General features: G+C 34.7%; 1 protein-coding gene across 5 annotated transcripts in view; it reads right to left on the bottom strand.

The window, feature by feature from the left end:
- The window catches only part of GLS (glutaminase), a 61,295-nt gene that overhangs the window by 24,041 nt on the left and 14,945 nt on the right, over window positions 1-22,309 (bottom strand). For 3 of the 5 annotated variants that reach the window (XM_026091730.1, XM_026091731.1, XM_026091732.1), the window contains exons 6-12: window positions 21,747-21,910; window positions 15,861-15,919; window positions 8,057-8,089; window positions 7,695-7,753; window positions 4,187-4,253; window positions 3,552-3,602; window positions 1,024-1,200 (exon numbers count right to left, since the gene is read on the bottom strand). In XM_026091730.1, the coding sequence (XP_025947515.1) occupies window positions 1,024-1,200; window positions 3,552-3,602; window positions 4,187-4,253; window positions 7,695-7,753; window positions 8,057-8,089; window positions 15,861-15,919; window positions 21,747-21,910 (610 nt within the window). Of the gene's footprint in view, window positions 1-1,023; window positions 1,201-3,551; window positions 3,603-4,186; window positions 4,254-7,694; window positions 7,754-8,056; window positions 8,090-9,669; window positions 9,720-11,450; window positions 11,532-15,860; window positions 15,920-21,746; window positions 21,911-22,309 lie in introns of those variants that run through there. The other 2 variants (XM_026091733.1, XM_026091734.1) reach the window with 2 other exon arrangements.

Here is a 22,309-nt window from a genome sequence, read left to right as displayed (position 1 = left end):
TTTTACTGAAGATTATTATGCAGCACTTTCAAAATGTAGTTCTGGAAAGCACTTCAAGCTGGGAAAGCATTATTATTTATCTCCTTTTAGATAAATGATAACCTGAAGCACAGTTCATCGTGATTTGAGGCATGTGATCATTAAGTTATTTGCTTTCAATAACACAGTAAGTCAGTAGTACAGCAAGAAAGACAATCCAGATCTATCCATTATAACAAAGCAGTAGTGCACACACACATGCAATATGTCATGAAAAGTCTACAACAATGAAGTGGTACAAAACAATATAAAGTTAAAAAAAAAAAGAGGGAGTGTTGTTATCAAACAAACTATTTACAGTCTGTAGATAAACATGTTGCCTTTTTCAAATAGAAATTAACATATCACATATCCCCATAGTTCAATAAGCAACAACTTTTAGGTTGCTCAAAGCATCATCATCAACTTTACTAATTTCACATGCATGCAATGACAAATACTGAAAAGAGTTAAAGAAAACACAAATAAGATGCAGTACACATCTAAATATTTACATATAAGAAATGTACTGCTGGAAAATAGCAGAGACATGGTACATATGCTGCATATGACAGCCACTTTTACAAGTTACGAGGACAATTTAAGAAACCGCCTGAGTCAATGAAAACAGAGTGACTGTCTGCCAAGTGTTTCTTCAGTCCCCTACCCCCAAATCAGGATTTCTTCAATTATGCTGGTCCCAGTTACATCTGCATTAATAACATGTAACTCTCATGAAGGGCCTTTCTCAAGGGACAATATTTATCCTTCAGGATGAAAAGAATGCCCAGATGTGAAATAGCAGAGTAGAATAAGTACTATATGGTATTGTATACAAGTAGCATCATGGGTTCTAGACAACATTTTCCCATATGTTGTGTTTCTAAGTAATTCATTTAACAACCCAAGAACTGGAAGAAGGGGCGGGGGGGACTGGAACATGGAATAGAATAGCACAGATTAATCTTCCTGGCCAGATATAATTAATAACTGAAGACTACTTACATGGAAGGCAAACTGCCCTGAAAAGTCATACATGCCACAGGAGTGCATTAAACTCAGGGTATTGCGGACTGCTTCAGGACTCAGAACTCTTTCACCAGTGATTGGGCAAAAGCCACCATTAGCCAGAGTTGCTGCCATCACACTTGCTGATTCACATGTTACTTCTATTGAGCAAAGCTTATGAAAGAGAGATTAAGATTATAAGAAGTATGAAGCTTCAACAGCACAATAAGGCTAGCTATAGCCTTAACAACAATAAGTCTCTACATAAATAACATTACATAACACAGCCTGTAGCGTAACATTTGTTACGGATGACACTAGKGGCATCCATTAGTACTATCTGAACCTTCCTGCTACAAGATCCCAGTGTCAATGTTGATAATCCTACTTAACAGCTCGGGATAATTTTTTCCATGCTGAGTGTTATCAGCTTGATTTTTTTTTCTCCACTGACATTCCTTTGAGAGAAAGAGGTGTCGAAAACCATCTCAAGATGTTGCATCTGTTTAAATGGTAAAGCCACAGAATGACTTTTTCTCAATTTGAGTTTGAGGAGTTTTTTTTAAAGCTTTAGAAAACCACATATGTCTATTAAAAGGACATTTTAAAGCCACAGACTCTAGCACTTACAAATCTTACTGCCAGCATTTCCTGCTGATGCAACTTTCTTTCAGCCTCCTCTTCTATATACTTTATGATATATTAAGGATATATGATGTAGTATTTTCTTACAGAATCCCTGCTTCATAGACAGCAGAGTGCAAGTACTTTGATGATGCACCAGGAAATGTGATAAATGTGATGCTGTCACTTTTTTTTTTTAAGGCAGAAATCAAAAGACAGTTTCAACCTGAGGCTGAAATGCTACTTTGAAAAGTAGGCAAATCAATGTTTGTACTCTTGCCCTGGCCAAATAGTCTTACTTCATAAAATTACGTAAGCAAAGTTTTCATGAGTGGTTACTATGTAGAATCCTTATTTTCTGAGTGCCAAACTCAAGACACCTCAATCCAGTCATTTAAAGCTGCAAATCCAGAGAATGTCTGAGACGCATCTAAAATGGCAACTGTGTTTTAAACATATGAAGTATTACATAATACCACCTACTTGTAAAAAGTATTTTTAGGTTCTCAATTTAAGCACCTACAAACTTTAAACTTACATTATGTACCTCAGTTCTCTAAAATGAGAATAATTCTTCCTCACTTTAGAGAGATAGTACACAAATAAGTTTATTCCTGTTCACTAAGTTCCCAATTATGCTAGTGAGGAAGGAGCATTACAGAAAACACAGGGAAAAGAAATAATTCAGTTTTTTTAGTAGAAACTGAGTAGCATGCAGGAAAATAAGCATTGTGCAACGAGGAGAAAAAGAAAACCTTGAATTACTGCTCACTGTATGAGCCCTTTCTTCTGAGTACTGAGGGGAAAAAGGGATTTTGCTAGGGAAAAAAGAATGCCACATGGTCATAAAAGTGGAGATCAGAATGCATGATTATGAGGCCAAATTAAAATTGCACAGGCAAAGTTAGTTTTGGCATTTCTTAACTTCTGACTAGCTTTGCACTCAGAAGTGAATCAGGATTTGGGACAGTGGGATAGGAGGTATTTTAAAGGCACGTTTAACGACTATATTAAAATAAATTCTCAGTTTTATTCTGTAACAACAACTGGCCACTGACTGGACTATTAGCTTGCATCTCAATTAATATGAGGTCAGCTGAGTTTAATTTACATACAGCTTAGCTTACAAACAGTCAATTGATTTAAAGACTATAGCAGTCATACCCCAGTACAATGAAACTCTGATAAAATTCACTGTTTGTAATTTGCACAGGTAAGTATCATGAATCAAAAACACGTTCCTTTTGAGAACTAAACTAGACTTTTTTTAACCTATCCCAGACAGGCTGAATCAGTCACAGATTCTGCCTCTTGAAAACTAAATGCAGCAGCCCTGACTGAACTGCGAATGTTTTAATATTAGGAAGCCCTTACCAAGGAAATACCTCAGACTCGCCAAGTTCTCATTTTGAGACAGTTGCAAATAAGTTGCTGAATGCAAAGAAAAAAAACCCACCTACCAAAAAGGAGGGGATAATCACGGTGGTTAGAACACTACCCTTGAGTTTACAACAGAGCATGCACATACTATTTTAGTTACACATGGAGTTTAATGCGCTCCACAATAAAGAGGAGCAACCCAAAGAAGCAGAAGTTTTCTGCCAAATTTACCCAAGTAATACAATACTTTTTAAACTTCTGAACCACCAGCCTTTTAAAGGCTATTGCTAGTTTGCATTGGCAATAAAGACACCTTGAGCACATCATTTAAACAAATACAAATCTAGATAGATCAAACGTACATCATCCATTTCAAAACAGAGTTTAACAAATGCTGACAAGCTTTTGCTAACTGCAAGACATTATAACCTTCACATCTATGAACAGATTAGCTTCTATTGCCTATAATAGCAATTCCAAGTGTGTTATGGATCTCAGTTTTAATTATTAGAGTCATTTACCTGGAAATAGAAGTCTAGTATAGCAACCATATCCGTGCCTTCTGGAAAGCACTGGTGAAAAAAATAGAGTCTTTAGTTAAATGATTTTAAATGCATCTTTTAGAGCGCCTTAAAAAAAATTAAGCTATATTCTTGTCAGCATATGAAACACCAGTCAGATTTTAAAACTAAGCATTTACTTAAATGTAAAGAGCAGAAAAATTAAATTACTTCCCATTTAAAAATACTACAATGCTGTGCAGTTTTAATACCTAGAATAATCTAGGTATTAAAATCTCTTTCAATACAGCTTTCAGGAACTTTAAATCAGTGCATTGTAAAAAGCACCCAGGAGTTTTGTAAAGCCATTTGCTGTACTGCATAGATTATGAGCTTTAGGCCACATAAAACATTACTTTACCACGACTAGTATACAGAAATAAGATTAAGTGTATTTTATTAAAGTTACGCAAGTATTTACACCCTTTCCAAATGAGATGAAACGATTTGCATAACAGTATTAAAACATATACAACATTAGAATAAATTATGCCATACTGTAAATTATCAATTGAAATAAATGAAAAATTTCACAGGCCAAGACTATGAAAAACACACAACCTTGAAAATATGATTAAAAGAAAAAAAAAATCAACCTTTTTTTCTTTCAAGTAGTAGCCTATTGCAAAGTTTCTATCTCCGCTCTCTCTTTCAGACTGGAACCTTAAAACAAAAACCAACAAAAAAATCCAGAACGTCAAACTTTAAAGATGCTGAAATTCAGAGAAGCATAGTGCAATTCAATACAACTGCATGTAAAGAATACATTACTCTCTGAACATAAATGTCATAATAACAGAATAAAGAAATTGCCATAGATGCTCACCCCAACACACCCGGCCCAAGGAGAAGCATGCAAAGACCTTCTCTCCCCAGAGCACAGAAAGGAATAAGCTCAATAAGGAGTCCCAAGTCCCCGGAAAATGTCACCACTACCTACTGCAGCTGAGAACCCCGTCCCTACATTGTCACCTAGAAATGCAGGGATCGGACTAAGAGGCTCCCAGTCTATTGAATCCAACAGGGAAACATCCATATTTTAAGGTGTTTGAGCAGAAGGAAGGTATTTAGAGAAACAATACAAAATAATTTTTAACTGAATTTGGAAATGAGGAATAAARTGCATCAGTAATTATTAAAACTATCTGGCAATATAGCAAAAATCTGTAAAACTTGAGAAAAGGCAAAATAAAAGTAGATTGTTTCAAAATATCAATTTTGGAGCACAAGAGAGAAACAGTGGCATGTTGTGACTTTATAATTTTCTATAGGTGCATATCTTTATTATTCTTTCATTGCTCCAAGTTTGTTCCATCAGAAGTCAATGATAGTATTTTTTATTGACTTCAAGTGCATGTCATTGACAAAACTTGCCAGTTAAACAAGAATAATAAGATCTTGACAAATTGGAATATACCATCTGCCTAGCACAGTTAATGTCAGTGCTCCAATTCAGACATAAATTAAAAGCTGAAAGCTGAATTTAGGTTGCTATGTAGCTAGATCTTAATAATGAAGCTTGTAGCCTTTAAATATTTAATAAAACATTCATTTTCTGGACTGTATTTTATTTTTTACAGCCAATTGAGCTAATCTTCAAGTACCTGTTTAAAACAGAAAATCTGTTCAAGAAACAATTTGCAGCAATAACCACAAATGTAAATGAGATCTATGAACAGTATAAAAGTACTATGATTTTAAAGGGGCTTTACTTGCTGACTTTTCCCACCCCTTAATTTCTGATCTGTGAACTTGTATTGCTTCAACTAAAAACATTTTATGTATTTATTTCTTATCAATTTATTGCATTTGTAGCTGCACAGATACTCATTTCTTATCACTGAGAATAACAAAGCAAGAACAGCTTCATAAAAGCATGTGTGGTAACTCGGGATGAGCTAAGCTAAACCTACTCAAAGCAAGTTATTTGTGCCACCATAAGTAACAGGGAATGCCAACAGGGATTTCTGAAGTGCAGTCCTCCTTTAAAAGCAGACAACTATTTGCATTCTCATTCTTATGTAATTAAGACACTTCTTTACTGACACTAGTTTCTGAGGAGGACTCTGCTCCCCATACTACAGTACTTTTGCATATAAAGATCCAATAGACTCCTTGTTAAGCTAAGCTAGCACGCGTCTTGCAACTTCAACAGATGCTTTTGGTTTTAGACCACTGATTTTATCAGTAGTCCTATGAACACATCCGAAAGGTAACACAATGTCACCATCAAGATCCTAAATCAGAAGTCTTGACATGAGCTCAATTTAGTGAGGTAGAAAACCGCCCTGAAAAATGAGATACTATTATATGTCAGAAGACTTAAGAAAGTGCCATTTTTTGTAAAGAACATGTTGAAAAAGACTTTCCAGACATCTAAGACTAGACACGTATGAGAGCCAGGAGACCCCTGTGCAGACTCAATAGCTTCCCTACAGGCTCTAGCTACCAGGGTGTATAAGCAGATTCCACAACATACTAGACTACACTCAAAGGAGTTATCATTCCTATTAGCTCCTTGCTGAAAAGGCTACCGAGCAGGCCTAAGTTCAGTGCTCAAGAAGATGACAGAAATAAGCAATACTTCTGTCTTTCACCCCTTCCCACTTCTACCATTTCCTGACATTGCATAGGAGGAGGAATGGGAAAACTTCAGCACCATTCCTTTCCTGCGCTTGAAAATAAGATACAAAGTTTGCCCTGAGTGAATACTCTGCTCTGTCAGCCCATTAACAGACACGATTGAAGATTTGCTGCATTTTGACTAACACGAGCGGCCTATTTACCCCCCCGACACACTTTTTTTTTTTTTTCTTTTCTTCCACCTCCAACCTACATCTTATTTTCTTTTTTGCTTAACAAAACRAGGAACAGCAGCACTCAGGCGTTCTTTCCCTTGCTCCAAGAAAGATAGGGTACTGGTTTATGATCACATCGTTCAAGGAGGCAATCAGTGAAACCAGAGGTTTCAAAACAAAATCTTTCTAAAAATAAAGACAGAAGTCCCTGCAATGAAAAGATTTTTTAGCCCTGGTTACAGTTCAGTTCAATTCAGCTATGCACCTTTTCCCCAGTAGCAGTTATCAGTGGAAAATTTAAGTTAGAGGCAAACTTCAACATCTCGGTATGTACAGTACTCCTTACTACACATACGTAAGCTGACTTGCAGATAAGGCAAAGTTCAAGATCCTCTTCTTAAAAGTGTTTCTAAAAAGGCAATAGAAGAACGGAAGCACATCCGACAACAAGCTGCAATGAATGGATCATTCACTGACAACACTGATCAAACCACAGAGGAATTTGAGGATCAAGTTGCAATTCAATTAATGACCAGGCTAACGGCTACACTGTGCGCCATGATGAGTAAGTTAAGCGTGAAATCTAAAGGAGGAATCTGAATGGATTAAAAAAAAGTAGGTAATTCTCTTCCATCTGGTTATTCTATTATATTTGTATCGATAGCAAAAGTCTTAATGAAAGCTAGTATCTTTCATAGTAAGCACTTCTACATTAACAATGCTCAGCACAAATACTATTCATCTCGTTCCTCTTTCCTCCACGTGTGCGCCAACCCGTACTGGAAAGCACTCTGCCACGTGGCATTTTTAAGGTTTGTACAATGTTGCCTCAACAAGCTTCCAGGATGCAATATATTGAATCAATGGGGGGAATTATTCATTTTAGAATACAATTCAAATACATTGCAAAAAAGCATAAGGAGTTCCAATTGTATAAAGTATGCTTTCTAAACATTTGATACACACCCATTTAACATGTACAGTTTAATTTTTAATATGAATGCCAGGAAAGTAAGAGTTGTGCTTACAGCTCGCACTGCAATAGCACCGACAGAGCACTAAAGAGAATTATAAAATTTCAAGGATATAACCCAACACTTTTATGCAAGATTTAGCCACTGTACTAGTCAGACATATACATGACTTCATTCTTGTATAATTTTAAACCAAACACAGACCCTAAATATTAGGGGTGAAATGATGGTTTCAATGTAAACAACCAACATTTGCTGAAAGCTCAAAAAGCCAAGCATCAATTGAGATTATTTTCCACCTAACTTCATTAAGTAAATAAAATAATACTCACGTAGCATTACTGAATCCAACATATTCATTACCCGCCATTTTATTCATGAATTGCATCACCTGGGGGGGGGGGGGGAGATGGACACAGAGGGAGAGAAAGAGAGAGAGGGGAGAAGGAAAAAAAAGGCATTCTAACATTTGCAGACATTAAAGAGTGATAACTGATCAACTTTCAATTCAGGCTTAACTAAGCCTCTCTTGTAATACAATTTTAAAGATGAAATTTAAATCACTAGATGTTTAAATAACCAAGTGCAGATACAAAACAGGAAGTTTGGTTTGAAATGACTAAAACTTCAACTTGAGACTTTCACCGTTGAATTTAATTAGGAAAAACATAAGAATGTCATAACATTCACTTACATAGTCAAATTTTTCCGCATTATTTGCTCCTTGCTGCAAGAAAAGAAAAAATAATTTACAAAAACTATTAACATAATGAAGAAGTTCACTTAACAGCATTAGGAATTTTATTGCATATAACTAAGGTATGAGGCTACTTAAATATAAAGGTACTACAATTATTTCACATATTAATGAAAAAATTAAAGTGTTAGATAAGTAAAAGCTTTAATTATCATTTAAATAAAATAATCCTATAAGATGTCTTATCAAACTCCTGTATGTTGAAAATGAATTTAAAGTGAAAAAGGTATGCTTTATTTTAAGTGCTCTCTATTCAACTTTATGTATTTATCAAAAGTAAATGTAGTAGTTAAAGCAAAAAAATATAAACGTAATTATTATCAGTGTAAATATAATGAAAACACTAACTTTTTTGTAGATTAGTTACTCAAAGGTAGTCTTATATTACCAGAGCTGAGCATATAAAAATTCAGGCTACTGAGGTTAAAGTTTTTTCCATGGCAAGTGCCCATACTAAGAATTTGGAACAAAGACTTAAAATAAAGTGTTACCCCTTACTATGAAAATAATTGCATTGAATCAAAAATATCTGATTTGATTATTATCTGATTAATGCTCTACCTATTAAAAATTAAATAGTTAAAAAAAAAACTTATAAAATACAGTACTTCATCATTTTGCTAACAATATAAGGAAAAAAAAAACCCTAAATCTGATTTAATACGGATACTATTGAAGCTTTATTTTTAGGGCTGGTTTGTTTCAGTGTTTTTAGGGGGAGAGAGGGATTGTGATTTTTTTTTCTTTTTTTCTTTTCCAGAATAATTTCAAATTTAGTAACTGCCAGTTAAAGATGTATTGATTCTTCAACAGTTTCTGACAGCTGACCTTTCACAAATTCCTAGAGCCAGAAGTGGAAAGAGGGGCAGGGAGATTAATAATAATAATAATAAAAACAGTGCATGTTCTACTACAGGGTGGGTTTTCTGTTTTTTTGAGGTAGCCAAGTACTTGCTTCTGAAGAAGTTTAGAAAAAGACAATGGCATCATAAACTGATAGAAACAATACATCTGGTGGRGATGACTTTATAAATAATTTTAGTATTAAAGATACTCTATTGAGTTAATAAAACCCTCTGTTTAATGTATCTCAAGCAATTCAAGACACTACTTGCACTATGCTTAGTACGRGAGCGGGGAAGGAAGTGGAAAAAACTGAAGCTTTAAAATCAACCAGTATTTTACTTAATGAAATGCGTAAAGCCAGTCTCGTTTCCCACTCAATATGTGGATTAGGCTGCTGCAGATAATCTGTGAAGCCCATGCATCAGCTCATCTACAAGAGGATGTGCAGTCATACACGTACGTTCACTAGCTGAAAGGAACACCACACTGTTTTGTCAAAATTATGTGCCAGTGGTTACCTTATGCTTAAAAGCTAATAACCTTAAAGCCAATAATCTCTAGCTAAATAATTTGTAACAACAAATAAGATAAAAAAATTCATGATACATTTCATCAAAATGTTCCTGTATAATACACCAGAACATAAGCCTTAAAAATTTAACTCCAAATCTGTTCAATGAAAAATAATTAAAAGAAGAAATTACCAACTTCATTGAACTGTTGCAGTTGTCAAAATATTCCATAGATCCTAATGCTGTAAAATATGTAACAACATTTAAACCACAAAAACCTTTTCAACCTTTCAAATGCACAATGAACATCTTTTCTGGGAAAGTGGGTCAGCATTAGTTATGGGATGCTGCATTGATAATTGTATGGTTAGACATTTATAATAAATTGAAACAAATTCTTTTGTTAAAAAAAGAAAGAGGGAGAAAGGGATCATGCTTTCTGCAAAAATATAAATACATAATACTTCACTTTTTTTTGCCCAGTTGAAAAAAAAAAAAAAATCCCCTGCCCTTCAACAAAAACCTGACTTCACTAAGCAGTATATAAAATCAGTGGGCAAAAGACCCAGTACAAGCTTCTTCATGTTAGCCTTTTACAAAAAAAGGTTTCTTTTTAAAAGTTGTTTCTAATTTAATACATTTTGGGAAGAAAGTCTTCCGTATACCAATTCAGATGATGTATTTCTAGTCCCTGATGCTCCACACATCTGTACAGATACTTTATATACAACACAAGAGCAGCGCTACTGAAGTTAGACTGCTCCTGTACCTAAAATCTGTGCCTAAGTAATCATATAACCAAGACCGCAGTATGTATTTAACATAATGCATAACTCAGACATGAAACTTTGCTTCCATACATGTGATAACTAAAAATAAATATCATTGTAGTTTCTCCATTTCAGCAGCTGACAGAGGTACACTGCCCTCCTCCTAAAAACCAGAAGAGACACTGAGGCAGCACATAGACCATGATTATAATTCAAGTACAGATACAAAATCCTAGCATTAAGTACACTGAGCACCTTTTCCATAATAATTTAAATAAATCTAAGAGACAAGAAAACTTCTATTCTTGTTCAAGCGTTTAATATTTTTAGCTTGATTATATAAGCTTATGAGGTTGGGGAGACTAGGGGAATATTTCTAAAAGGCATTTGCTTCTTAAATAAAGAAAATTCATCCATCTAAGACATTAAAGAAAACATTCCATGCACTATTTCCACAAACACTTAATACATACTAAAACATATGTTCATATACACACTTAATGTATACATGCTTGTGTGTATATACATATGAAAAACATTTCTAAATGAATACAAAATGAAATTGAAAATGTTAAGATTGAAGCAGTTTGATAGACAGAAAATTCAAACTTGCAAAAGACAGCTCAACACACTTTTTTAAACATTCAAAAGCACAGTGGAAGCTATGGCTGTCCATCATAAATTTGAATTTCTTGACTGTGTCGGGATCTTAGTGCCCTTCCTTTTGTCTAAACCAGCTGCTCTATTATTTGTATTTCTACTAGAAAAATACAAAGCAGATGCATATCTACACGTACATAGGAATAGAGAGACCCATGGATACTTACCAGAGCTTGCAACAAAATTAGGCACCGTTAATTAGAAAAGTAGTTACTATTAGCCACTTCTTACTGAAAAGTATTCCACGTTTACATGACTAGACCACATAAGCTCTTACCATGTGTCTCTCATTGAAATTTTTCAATTTGAATCCAAGACAAAATAATAAGAGTGTCTGCATCTGAACACTTAAAAAGGAAAGTTATAATAAAAATTTATTTCTGGATTATTGAAAAGCCAAATTTATAACCTAATACTACAGTGTGCTGAAAACACCCCAAAAAATTCTAAAACTATGTTAGAGTGCAAGAATACAGTTTTCACATTTGTGCATTTTACATTAACTTAACTCTTAATGGCTTTATTCTAGCTTTCTGTACTTACACGCTTTTTTTTATTTGTTAATCTGGGCATGTGCTGTGAGAACTGGTGTCTTGACTGTTTAGCGTGCCATTTTCAACTCTGAAATACTTGGGAGCACAATGTCACAGACAATATTTGACCCACCAAGAACAATATTATTACTATTTAAAATGCATATATGAATTATTTTTGTGTCCTTCAGTTATTAAATACTTTAATATGTGACCACTGAATACTATATGTCATTTCAAATATCACTCCAAAAGGGAAAGTACATATTACTACATATTCCATGGGAAAATATGTAATACATCCGAGTTGCAATAAAAAGCAAGGGCAGAATAATGTGAATGTACATTCTCTTCATAATTAGTTACTGCAAGAAAATAAGAAATCCAGGAAGAAAGGAAACTTCACAAAAATAAAACAAACCCTCAACTATCTGGTAGAGAAGACCAAAATGCAAACACATGTTATTAAGTGATACGCATGTACATTTACGTATCGGTCTATCAGGAAGGATAACTGGAGCGGGTAGCAGAGGATAATTAAGCTAAATTTGTGCTATTTACTGTAACTATACTGTGATATAAACCCGATGAAAAACAGGTATTTTTTCCCCTCAAGGGTTAGATCATGATCGTATAGATTTCCAATAACTGAATCCTGACAACAAACAGTCTCCCGTTACAGCTGGCCAGGTTTCTTCTATTACTAGTGGCCTCATTTATTTTGTGACTTACCAGCATATTTAAAATCTAGGTATACTAGATACTAACACTGCTTTTTATACGTTGTACCAAAAAAACAGTTTTCATTGCAGTAAGTTTTTTCAAGGTCAGCAAGATCAGCATTGTTGTTTTCTCCCATACTAAGTTTTTGCAAGGACTATCAATATTGCTATTCCCCCAAACATATCTAAACACTTCCCACATTAATTCATTAACACAGAATACTTCACTTCACTGAGCATCCGAGTCTTCTATCTTTACGGTCTGTGCAAGATTCTGTATGTGGTAGTCAGCACTTCAAGGATTTACACATGCTACATTTGCCCAAACCTTTGCAGTTAATGCTAGGAAAGGTTTTATTTACAGATAGAATCTTGAAGCATACAAAAGTGACTTAAGATTAATCCTTTGTCCTCAGGCAATTCCTTCCACAGCCACCTGCATTCTTCTACATATTTCACTCCGAATCCTTCCTCTTCAGCTCTCACTTGCACTATTTCCATCTCTAATGCACTGCCTTCCCAGACAGTAAAGATATGTGGAAGTAGGAAATTGCTGACACAGTCACTAAGACTCCTGGAGTTGACAAGCTTTGAGAATTGAGTTCAAGGTTTCGAAAAAACAACAGAAGATTAAAGTTTTAAAATCTATCTATACTAAGGGTAGCAAAGATGTTTCCCAGACAATGTGATTTACAGAAAGGAAGGTGGTTAGTGTGCTGAATCTGTACAGGAGCTGAATTTTGATGTTTCAAGCTCCTGTATTTCCTTGGAGATGTGGAGGAATTCACTGTTTTATCTAATACTGCTTTTCCGCATAAACTCCTGTAATTGCCACTACAGTTTTCTTTTGTTAACAATTTATATAATTGTTATAACTATACAGTTTATAAATGTGTAATTTATATAACTAGTAACAAAGGCAAATGGCTGCACAATTACAGACAATTCTGTAAGGTKCTTTGGGTTTTTTTAATTATTTTTATTTAATTAAATCTGGTCCACAGTATGCCTTCTATGCTAAAGCATTTTAATTGTACCTACATACTTTAAATCGCTGGAAGAGTCTGTGGAGTGTAACGTAAGTACAGTTAGAACAGAGCCGTGACTTAAGGCACCAAAATGTAAATACATCGTAGTTCCAAACACACGACTGAAGAGGAATCAGGTAAGCCGATAAAACCACCTGATGTAGTCATGCCTAAGCAAGCCAAAAAAACTGTACAACTTAAGATGTGCAAAGGCTTTCTTAACAAGTACTAAACATAATACTACAGTTCAGGTCTGTGCTCTGTTTCAAGGTGCGTATGCCTAATTCTTAATGCAGTCAGAATTGGGTAGGTGATTCCAAGTTTTTTTTTTTGTTTTTGTTTTTTTAAGTACTAAGATGCTACATTTTCTGAAGAAAAAAAAAATTACTCCAAACTTCATCTTTTATCCATAAGTAACCATAATCAGATTGGTCAGATTCTACTGGCAGTTATGTACAAGAAGATGCAAATTAACTGCTGATAAATTCATTGCGATGGAATGGATGCACATTTTAAGACTTTTTAATATCAGTTTTTCAGAAAGAAATAAAGTAATGAATACCAAAAATGGTAAAAGCAGTCTTAACACTAAACTACAGCAATAATCTTTCCATAGCTATCAACATGCTAGCATTAAACTGTCATACATGATGCATTTGACTATGCTTAATAATTCTGTAATTGTCTTGGACTATAATAGCCACATACAGTCTTCAGCATATGTAAATAACACCTTAAATCAAAGGGAATGAATGCAAAGGAACTGAGGGCAGCACATGGATTACTTAAGTCACTTCTTCCAGAAAAAAAAAACAAGTCTTAAATTAGATCAAACCTAAACGTGAATTATTTAAATCACTGAAAAATTAGCAGAAAATTGCTAAGTTGTAGATTATAAATTATTTCACAAAAGATGCTTATTTAATAAGTTTGTACCTGTGACCCTGTATGCAATTTTCTCAGAATTATGTTTAGTTTCATTAGTTATTCACATGATAAATGGTATCTTAGTGGAGACAGTACATGAAATAATTTAAATTTTATCACTCCGAAAACAAATAATGAAGTGATAAGTGTGATGTGCCCAATAGACGTGCAGTTACTACATGCATAAAAATGTCAATGCAGTGCAATACTCTTCATAAGAACATTACAGAAAAAAACCCAACACCCAACAAGAACAACCCCCCAGCCTTCTAACAAATAGCACAATTGCATGCAGTGAACAAATCTGTTTTATCTATTCAAAAGTACACCATTTATCAAGAACTCTATGTGCCTTCTGCAAGAGGCACTCTTGTGTTTTTGCCTTATGGCCAGTTTGGTGTGTTGTAGTAGGACTAGCACTTTGACATTTCAGACAAATGGGTTATTAACTCAGATTTTAAAATTCACTGTTATCCAAGTGAATTTCAATGCTCAGTCAACCTTTAAAAAAATATTAAATGTGAATAAATTTACCTGTCATACTTAAGGCCATTTTCTTTCACCTACAGCTATTAAAGATAAATGTCTTTAAGCAGGAGTTCTTACACCTTCTTTAAATATAAAATAACAGAAAATCATCATCTAAGTAATTTTTAAAATAAACAATTTGGGAATGGGAGGTAAGAAATATACTGTAGCTAATGGACCTTGAAACATAACCAAGACAAAGGTTGTAAACAAAGTTTTCAGATCTATTAAGTAATAGTATTAAAATGTCTTCTTTAAAATTCCAGGGGACTGACATGTTCCCTAGAATTCTAAGCAGAGATCTACAATTCTAAAAAACAGATTTTTATACCAGTGACTACCAAAAAAAGGCAAAAATAACACATAAAGCATCTGGTAAACATTAGCATTGCATTAAATTTACACCATTATAACTTCAAAAATAGATTATATGCAGCTACTCTAAGAAAAAGAAAATGCTTTTTGAAAGTTGCAAGATCATGGACTAAAGATTTTCAAGTCATTATTCAGTTTATTTACGATTTACTCAGGAAAACACAGGCAACTGTTTCCAAAGAGACTTATTTAAGAGAGCACATCTAACATCCCAACAGAAACTATATAACATATAAGCTGAACATGATTTAGTTGAACAGTATGTTAATAGTGGACAAACTCAGCAATAAGATTTGTGTGGGATTACAGCTGCATAGCCCCTGCACAAATTATAAAATCCTCCATTTCTACTGCACAGCAAGAAATATTCCTGTAATTTTATGCTATACAAGAACATTTGACATTCAGAAACAAACTTCTGAGTTTTATGAAGTGCATTCCTGAGGAGATGCTCTTAGCATTCAATGATTAGTACCAGGCAATTCTGAAAAGATACAAGCTCAAAAAAAAAAAAAAAAAAAATCGATCTCATTAATTCATTTGCTTTAACTGGCAAAGTGCTGTGCAGTTAAAGAAGGAAAAAAAAAGAAAATAAAAACACTAAAGAGAAATAGACAGTATTTCAGCTGCACTATTACTTCTTTTAAAAACTGTCATACTTCCAAACAAAGGCAGTATTAGGCTTACTATTTCAAAAACATCAGAGCTTGTCTACCTGCTACTTAGTAAAACACAATCAGACATTGCACACATAAAATGAAAACAGTTCATAATCTGCATAAGATACCTTTCTACATTCTATTAAAATACTCTGAGCAAGATTAAATATGAACTTTTTACCTTGATTAAGGATGTGATCACAATTGCTCCAGCATTCACCATAGGGTTATGAGGCCTGTCTGTGAAATAAATGTTTCAGTTACAGATATATCCTCAGGCACACTTGTCAAACAAAACCAGTCAATATAAGTGAAAAATAAATACGAAACACATAACTTAAAACTATGATTGCCAAATATAATCCTGAACTAAATGCACTGTAATCCAATATTATGCACAAAAATTACAAAAAATTGTGTAAAGTACTTTAGAGCTTAGAACACATTTCAGCCTAATGATACTTAGTCCAGTGAATTCATCAGTAAAATTCGGCAGCATTTCTTTAAAATTTGGAATCCTCTCCAGTGTTCCAAGATTTGACCAATGCAACACAATGACCCCCAAATGACTTCACAATTTTTTTTTGCAAGTTGCCAAGTCCCACTGATTTCAAAAGTTCCTTTTTTCTTTTTTAAAGCATTCCTCCTAATTCTTGAATTTCCTTATTGTTAAACATAAACATTCCCCATGTGCATAAACATTCCCCATTTCCTTATTGTTAAACATAAACACAAAGTTTGGAGTCTTCTCAAAAATCAGAGTTTCTATTGCTTTCTTCTGTAATTCAAATGACAATTTTATCATCCTCAGTTGTATTTAATTTATTTTAGAATTGCCTTGCACCTGCTATACTTAATACAAAGACTAGTGATAGGAAAGACTTAACAGGATTTTTGCATTCTCAGTCATTCCTGGCTGCTCATGTGAACATATCACCAATCTTTTTCTTTTTTCCCCTCCTTAAAGCTTTCCTTATCAGCTGTCTGCTTTTCCCAACAGCTAGTTTTCATTCATTGACATCTACCTCTTGTAGTTTCTCCCTTTTTTATTTGCTTTCATTTTTAACTAACATTTTCACTGTTCTTTTCTAACTAGAATATTTTTTGAGGGTTTTGGCATCTGGGAAAACTCAACCAACTCTCAAATGATTAATACTGTAGCATGTTTCAATTCTTCCTTTTATTTGCTGTTACTTTATTTCCAAATCTGGAAAATATTCCTTTAAAAGCAGGAAGTATTCACTAGATACTATTTTCATATGAAAATTAAACTGGGTCATGGTCAATTGCACTTCAACAATCATCTGTAACTATTAGACTAATCTCCAAAAAGGAAACATCAAGTCCCTTTTAGTATTTTTAAGAAAAAAAATTTTTTTTTAATTTCAAGTTATTCTATTAGCAGAAGGGTAAGACTGATACCTTAAACCAAAAATCCTGAAGTATCCCTAAATACAAACTTACTTTCTATATACTAAAATATTTTAAAAGCTGCTTGTGCCATTCCTTATCTCTCCTGCAATAGATAAACATGAATTGTTCCCGTTTTCATTCCTCTGACTGTACATGGATCCATGTATATCGCATGTCCTATTCTATTCACATGTCAGTAATGCAAGTGATCCCTGTCAAATATATTTGATTTCTGATCAACAGAAGATTCCAAGTAGGAAAAACATATCATTTCAGTAGCTTCCTAACTCAATCTCCTTAGGGATCAAAAACCTGAACACCATTTGAAAAGAAGTTGCATGCCAAATGACAATTCACAGCATCACAGACTGCTGTTCGGAAGGGACCTCTGGAGGTCATCTGGTCCACCCTCACACTCAAAGCAAGGCTAACGGCAGCACCAGATCAGGTCACCCATGGCTTTGTCCAGCAGTGTCTTGACAACCACCAAGCACAGCAAGTCCACAACCTCTCTAACCATCCTGTTCCTCCTAGAGGACAAGTTTTCCCTAACATCCAACCTGAACCTCCCAAGTCATAGTGTGAGGCCATTGCCCCTTGTTATATCATCTGACACTATCAAGAAGAGTTTCATGTCTTCATCTTTGCAACTGCTCTTCAAAAGTTTTGATTTGTCCCTACACAAGCCATTAACCTCCCCTTTGCCAGCTCAACCCAGAACAGATCCTCTCAACCTCTCCATGTGGGTTACATGCACTGGGCCCTGTGGCACCACAGCAGCCCTCCAGTTTGTCAACATCCCCCTTGAATGAGGGTTCCCAACTCTGCATACAGCCTCACCAGTGCTGAGTAGAAAGGGATAATACACTTCCCTTTATCTGCTGGCCACGTCCCTCACTGTAGTCCAATGCAGAACTGGCCTCACACATGATGAGAGCACACTGTCACCATCCTTTCTTGCCCTAGCCATGCTTCTGTTTTTCTTCACCTTCCTCTGATCAACACCATCAGGTTATCGTTCCACTCCATACACATGTTCATGGCTTAACCATATACAACTAATGTTCAAAAAAAAATTTTTTTTTTTTTATAAATGCTTTGCTCTCGATTGTTTTGCACACCTCTGTGGTTCCAATCTGCCATACAGCAAAACTGAACAAAAAAATTCCAAAACCCCCACATGCACAGGATCTGTAACGTTCATTTAGCAGTCAGCAACTCAAGAGCTAATCAATGTGATAGATCCAAACAAAAAAAATATATATATATACACCCCTTAGAAGTCTCTTGCATTTTATTTCCTTGAAGATGTCACCAGTTACCTTCAACATCACAAGCATTCTTGATTACTTTTCCTCTCCTCCGGACTGAGGAGCCCCATCTCTCACTGCTTAATGTCTCAAACTAGAGTGTATCAATTCTGGCCGCTCTTCAACCATCATATTGCAGTTTGCTGACCTCATGTGAAAAATGGCAAGAACCTTCTGATGAAATAAAAAAATGGGCTTTCCTGACTTCTCTTCCAAAATGAAGTCATCCCCCGTCCCACAGCAATGAACAATTGTTCCTGGAGCCCTGCCCAGCTAAGGGGGGATGCAACAGCACCCTGCTTACCACATTGACAAAAGCTCTCCTTTGAGGGTCTCTCCCAGTGCTGCCCACCAGCATGCCCAAGAGCACTGCATAGGACACCTTCTGCAACCCACCTCTGACTCTTCTAAGCAGAACCAACCTATCAGGGTACCCAGGTCCCAGAGGAAAGCAATTTTCACTATTTATACAAGCAATAGTATCCAAACACTTCGCACACATAGATATCTGTGATTAATGGATGACCCTTTTGTCAACAGCTACAACAAGCAGTCTCTACAGAGACTTATAATACATAGTATTCTGAAAGATTCCTGCTAATTTCAAAGCAGCCTGCCATGCAATTATACCATATGCAAACTAGACCTTTCTCCTCGAAAGCTTAAATCACACTGCCTTTCCTCCACCAGTTCTTCTGACCTTTTTCATCCACCTATTAGCTTTACACCTTTCTTGTGCGAGACTGGTTTGCAGTCGGAGCAGAAAAAGCAAGTGGTTGCCACACGTACACGATACAGACGCTTTAATACACAGAACAGTTCATCATGACAACTCCTTTCTGAGACGGTATCAAAATGTGCTTGTCTAATACAGAAACTCATAGAATTTTTGGTTAACAACATCCTTTACCAGTATAAAAGTAACAAGCTCCTGTCAGTCCCTTGTTCAGTTACTGCACAGCATTTATTATGGAACTGAATTCTACAAGCACTTATCAAAACAAGTTCACTTACATATTGATAAAGGATTGAGTGTGCATATACAAGTAATGTCAGACATACTGCATCATGCACTCAATAAGCATGAGAAGCTGCAAACTACTCAACTACTCGAAGATCATATAAAACTATTATTCTTGCTGATGCACATTTCAGACATTTTACTGTATGAAATTAATATCTACTTCAAACAACTAGAAGAATTTATTTATACTTAATAAAGCGAATTGCTTTATTCCTCCAGAAATCTGAACTGCACAATGGATGACACATTCCCATGGATTAAAAACTTTTAAAACAGAAAAGCAGAATAATCAAATTTCCATTACACAGCACAGATCCCACTCAAAATGTACATGATACTTCGTAACATTTTAATAAGTTGGCATTAACTCCGATTTAAAATTGTCTTGTAATAGTCTCCATTCTTCCTCCCCTGAATCTCAACAGTAAGCTAGCAAGCAACGAAATACAAAAGCACCTTATTTCAGTAACTCTTAATGCACTTTAAACATAAAAAATAACTTCAAATGCATGTCGGTAAACAGTTTTCAACAGCTGCATATCACTTCATACTTGTCCTGATTATGAACGTAAAATCCAACTACATGGAATTATTTAGAAAGCAAATGGATAAAATAAGTATTGTACCTTTTCAAACCCAATCATTCAAAGTGGTAAGGTATGTTCAAACTGTCAAATACTCTGCACACCCAAACATCACCCATCAGTTTAAATTTACARTTAAACTATAATCTTTTCTTCCTTCCTTCTTTTCCACTCACAGAAACCCAATTTCTCTTCCGTGTAACTGAAATGTTCCTATTTCTTAGACTTCTACCTCCCATTTTATGGACTACATTGAACTACACTGAACAGGCTTTTATCTAGTGCACTTTTTTCATGTCAGTTGTATCAGCCACACAAACACAAACACAAAAATTAAAATCTGTATTATGTGAGTTAGTCTTATCTGTTCATTTCATGCATGCTGGTAAAACTTTCAATAGCCCCCATTCCCTTATTGTATGGCAGACTTAYAAAGGCTTTTTAAGTCTAACAGTAATACAATAAAAGAATACACCTTAATAATTCTTCTTCTCTCATTGCTCAATTTTAAACCAGCAATGGAGAAAATAAAAGTTACTACACTTCTGTTTCTTTGTTTATCATGAAACAACAAAACAACTATACTGAGCCATTGGGGGGAAAAAAAAAAGCCAATATTCAGCACCATCAAAACTTTTTATATTAGACCCTTTTTAGAGCATGCAACACAGACATTGGCACATTATAAGACATCATATTTGAAAACTATTAAAAAAATAGTAAAGCTTGATAAAATGCTGATTTTCCTCTTAATGATATTGGTATTTCTTTACCACCTACTAACATCCTAAAAAGAAGGGATAAATTTTCAAGACTTATTTTACATGCAAGTTTGGAAAGCTGATTTTAATGTATGTATTAAATGTATTTATGATGATAATTTAATATATTTGATAAGTCTGAATTCAATATAGTCCTTGACAAAAATATGCTATTAATTAAATATTAATTGTAATACCATGGCAACAGAAACACAGTCTTTCTCTTACTGAGCAAGATCTGCCAGAAACATTTTTTTTTTCAGAGATAACATCTAGTATTTCCTCTTAGGCTACATGAGTCATCCTCCTCAGGTATTACCATAGTGCTTTTAGAAGTAACATTTTTACACTTGAGTATTAACATAACACAAAGAAGAAACAATCTAGATAAGTACTGGTTACGAAGTTCTTGCTAAAGCATTCCTTCCACAAGAATCATTGTTTTGAATCAGTAGCCAAATTCAGTTTAGAGTAACCTGCGGGAAGGCATGTTCAGCTGCTACTTCTGCAAGCCAGCCAGCACTGGCCTCTGGCATCAGCAACTGCTTCTCAGAGGGCTGAGAAGGCAAGTGGTATATGTGTTCCTTAAAATCAGTCTAACAGTTTTGATTCTTTCAGTACCATTTTACAGAAGGCAAGATTAAGAAACACTCACTACCAATTTTACTAAATAAAAAGCACAATTTTAAATATACTTTTTAAATACCTGAATTATCAAAATGCTTTGTTTTTTCTACAGCTTGACATAAGCAAATTGAAAGAAATAATGAAGCATCTTATACTAGCACTTTAAATGAGGCAAAACCAAGTGACACAGAATAAGCCCATCTGGCTGAGGGCAAAATATTTTGGGATACTATCTAATAATAGGACTTAAGAGGATACAGTACAATCAACTGAAAAAAAATTGGGCAGCCTATTTTACAGTTTTCTAAAATTGAGTATTTGCATTATTAAATATTATTCAACTCTTACCATCTTCATTCAGGAACAATTTGTTGAATCTTAATCCACTAGGCTCTTTACCAACATATCTGTGCACATATTCTGTGCCAAGATCATTAACAGCAATAGCATATTTCAAAGGCTTTACACAGGACTGAAGACAAAATGGAACTTTGGTATCTCCAACAGAATGCCTGTAAAAAGACAGATGAAGATGCTTAAAATTTCCTGCCTGTCACCTGGCAAAAGCAATATTAAATGCTGCATCCATTCTTCAACATACTAGGACTAATAACAAAAACAAAATAAAACCCACAAATATTAAGTTACATTTTGAAGAAAAGAACAAAGAATATGCAAGAGTGTAATCAACTGCCTCCATAAACTAAACAAAAAGGTATCACTAACTGGACATTACTACAGATACGAGAAAACAGAAGCAAGTTCAGAGATGAGTTTGTATCAAAGCAAAAATCACCTTAAAACTCTAGTACTGCACTTATCCTACTCAACTGTAAACTGCATACTCAATAGTTTGTAGAGTTAATCTGCATATGGCCACATTYATGCATACAAAAACAAAGATGAGATCC

The sequence above is a fragment of the Apteryx rowi genome, unplaced genomic scaffold (genome assembly GCF_003343035.1).
Source record: "Apteryx rowi isolate R43461 unplaced genomic scaffold, aptRow1 scaffold_92, whole genome shotgun sequence".
Taxonomy (NCBI): domain Eukaryota; kingdom Metazoa; phylum Chordata; class Aves; order Apterygiformes; family Apterygidae; genus Apteryx; species Apteryx rowi.
Note: the sequence above shows the minus strand (reverse complement) of the source record. Positions and strands in the feature narration are given on the sequence as shown.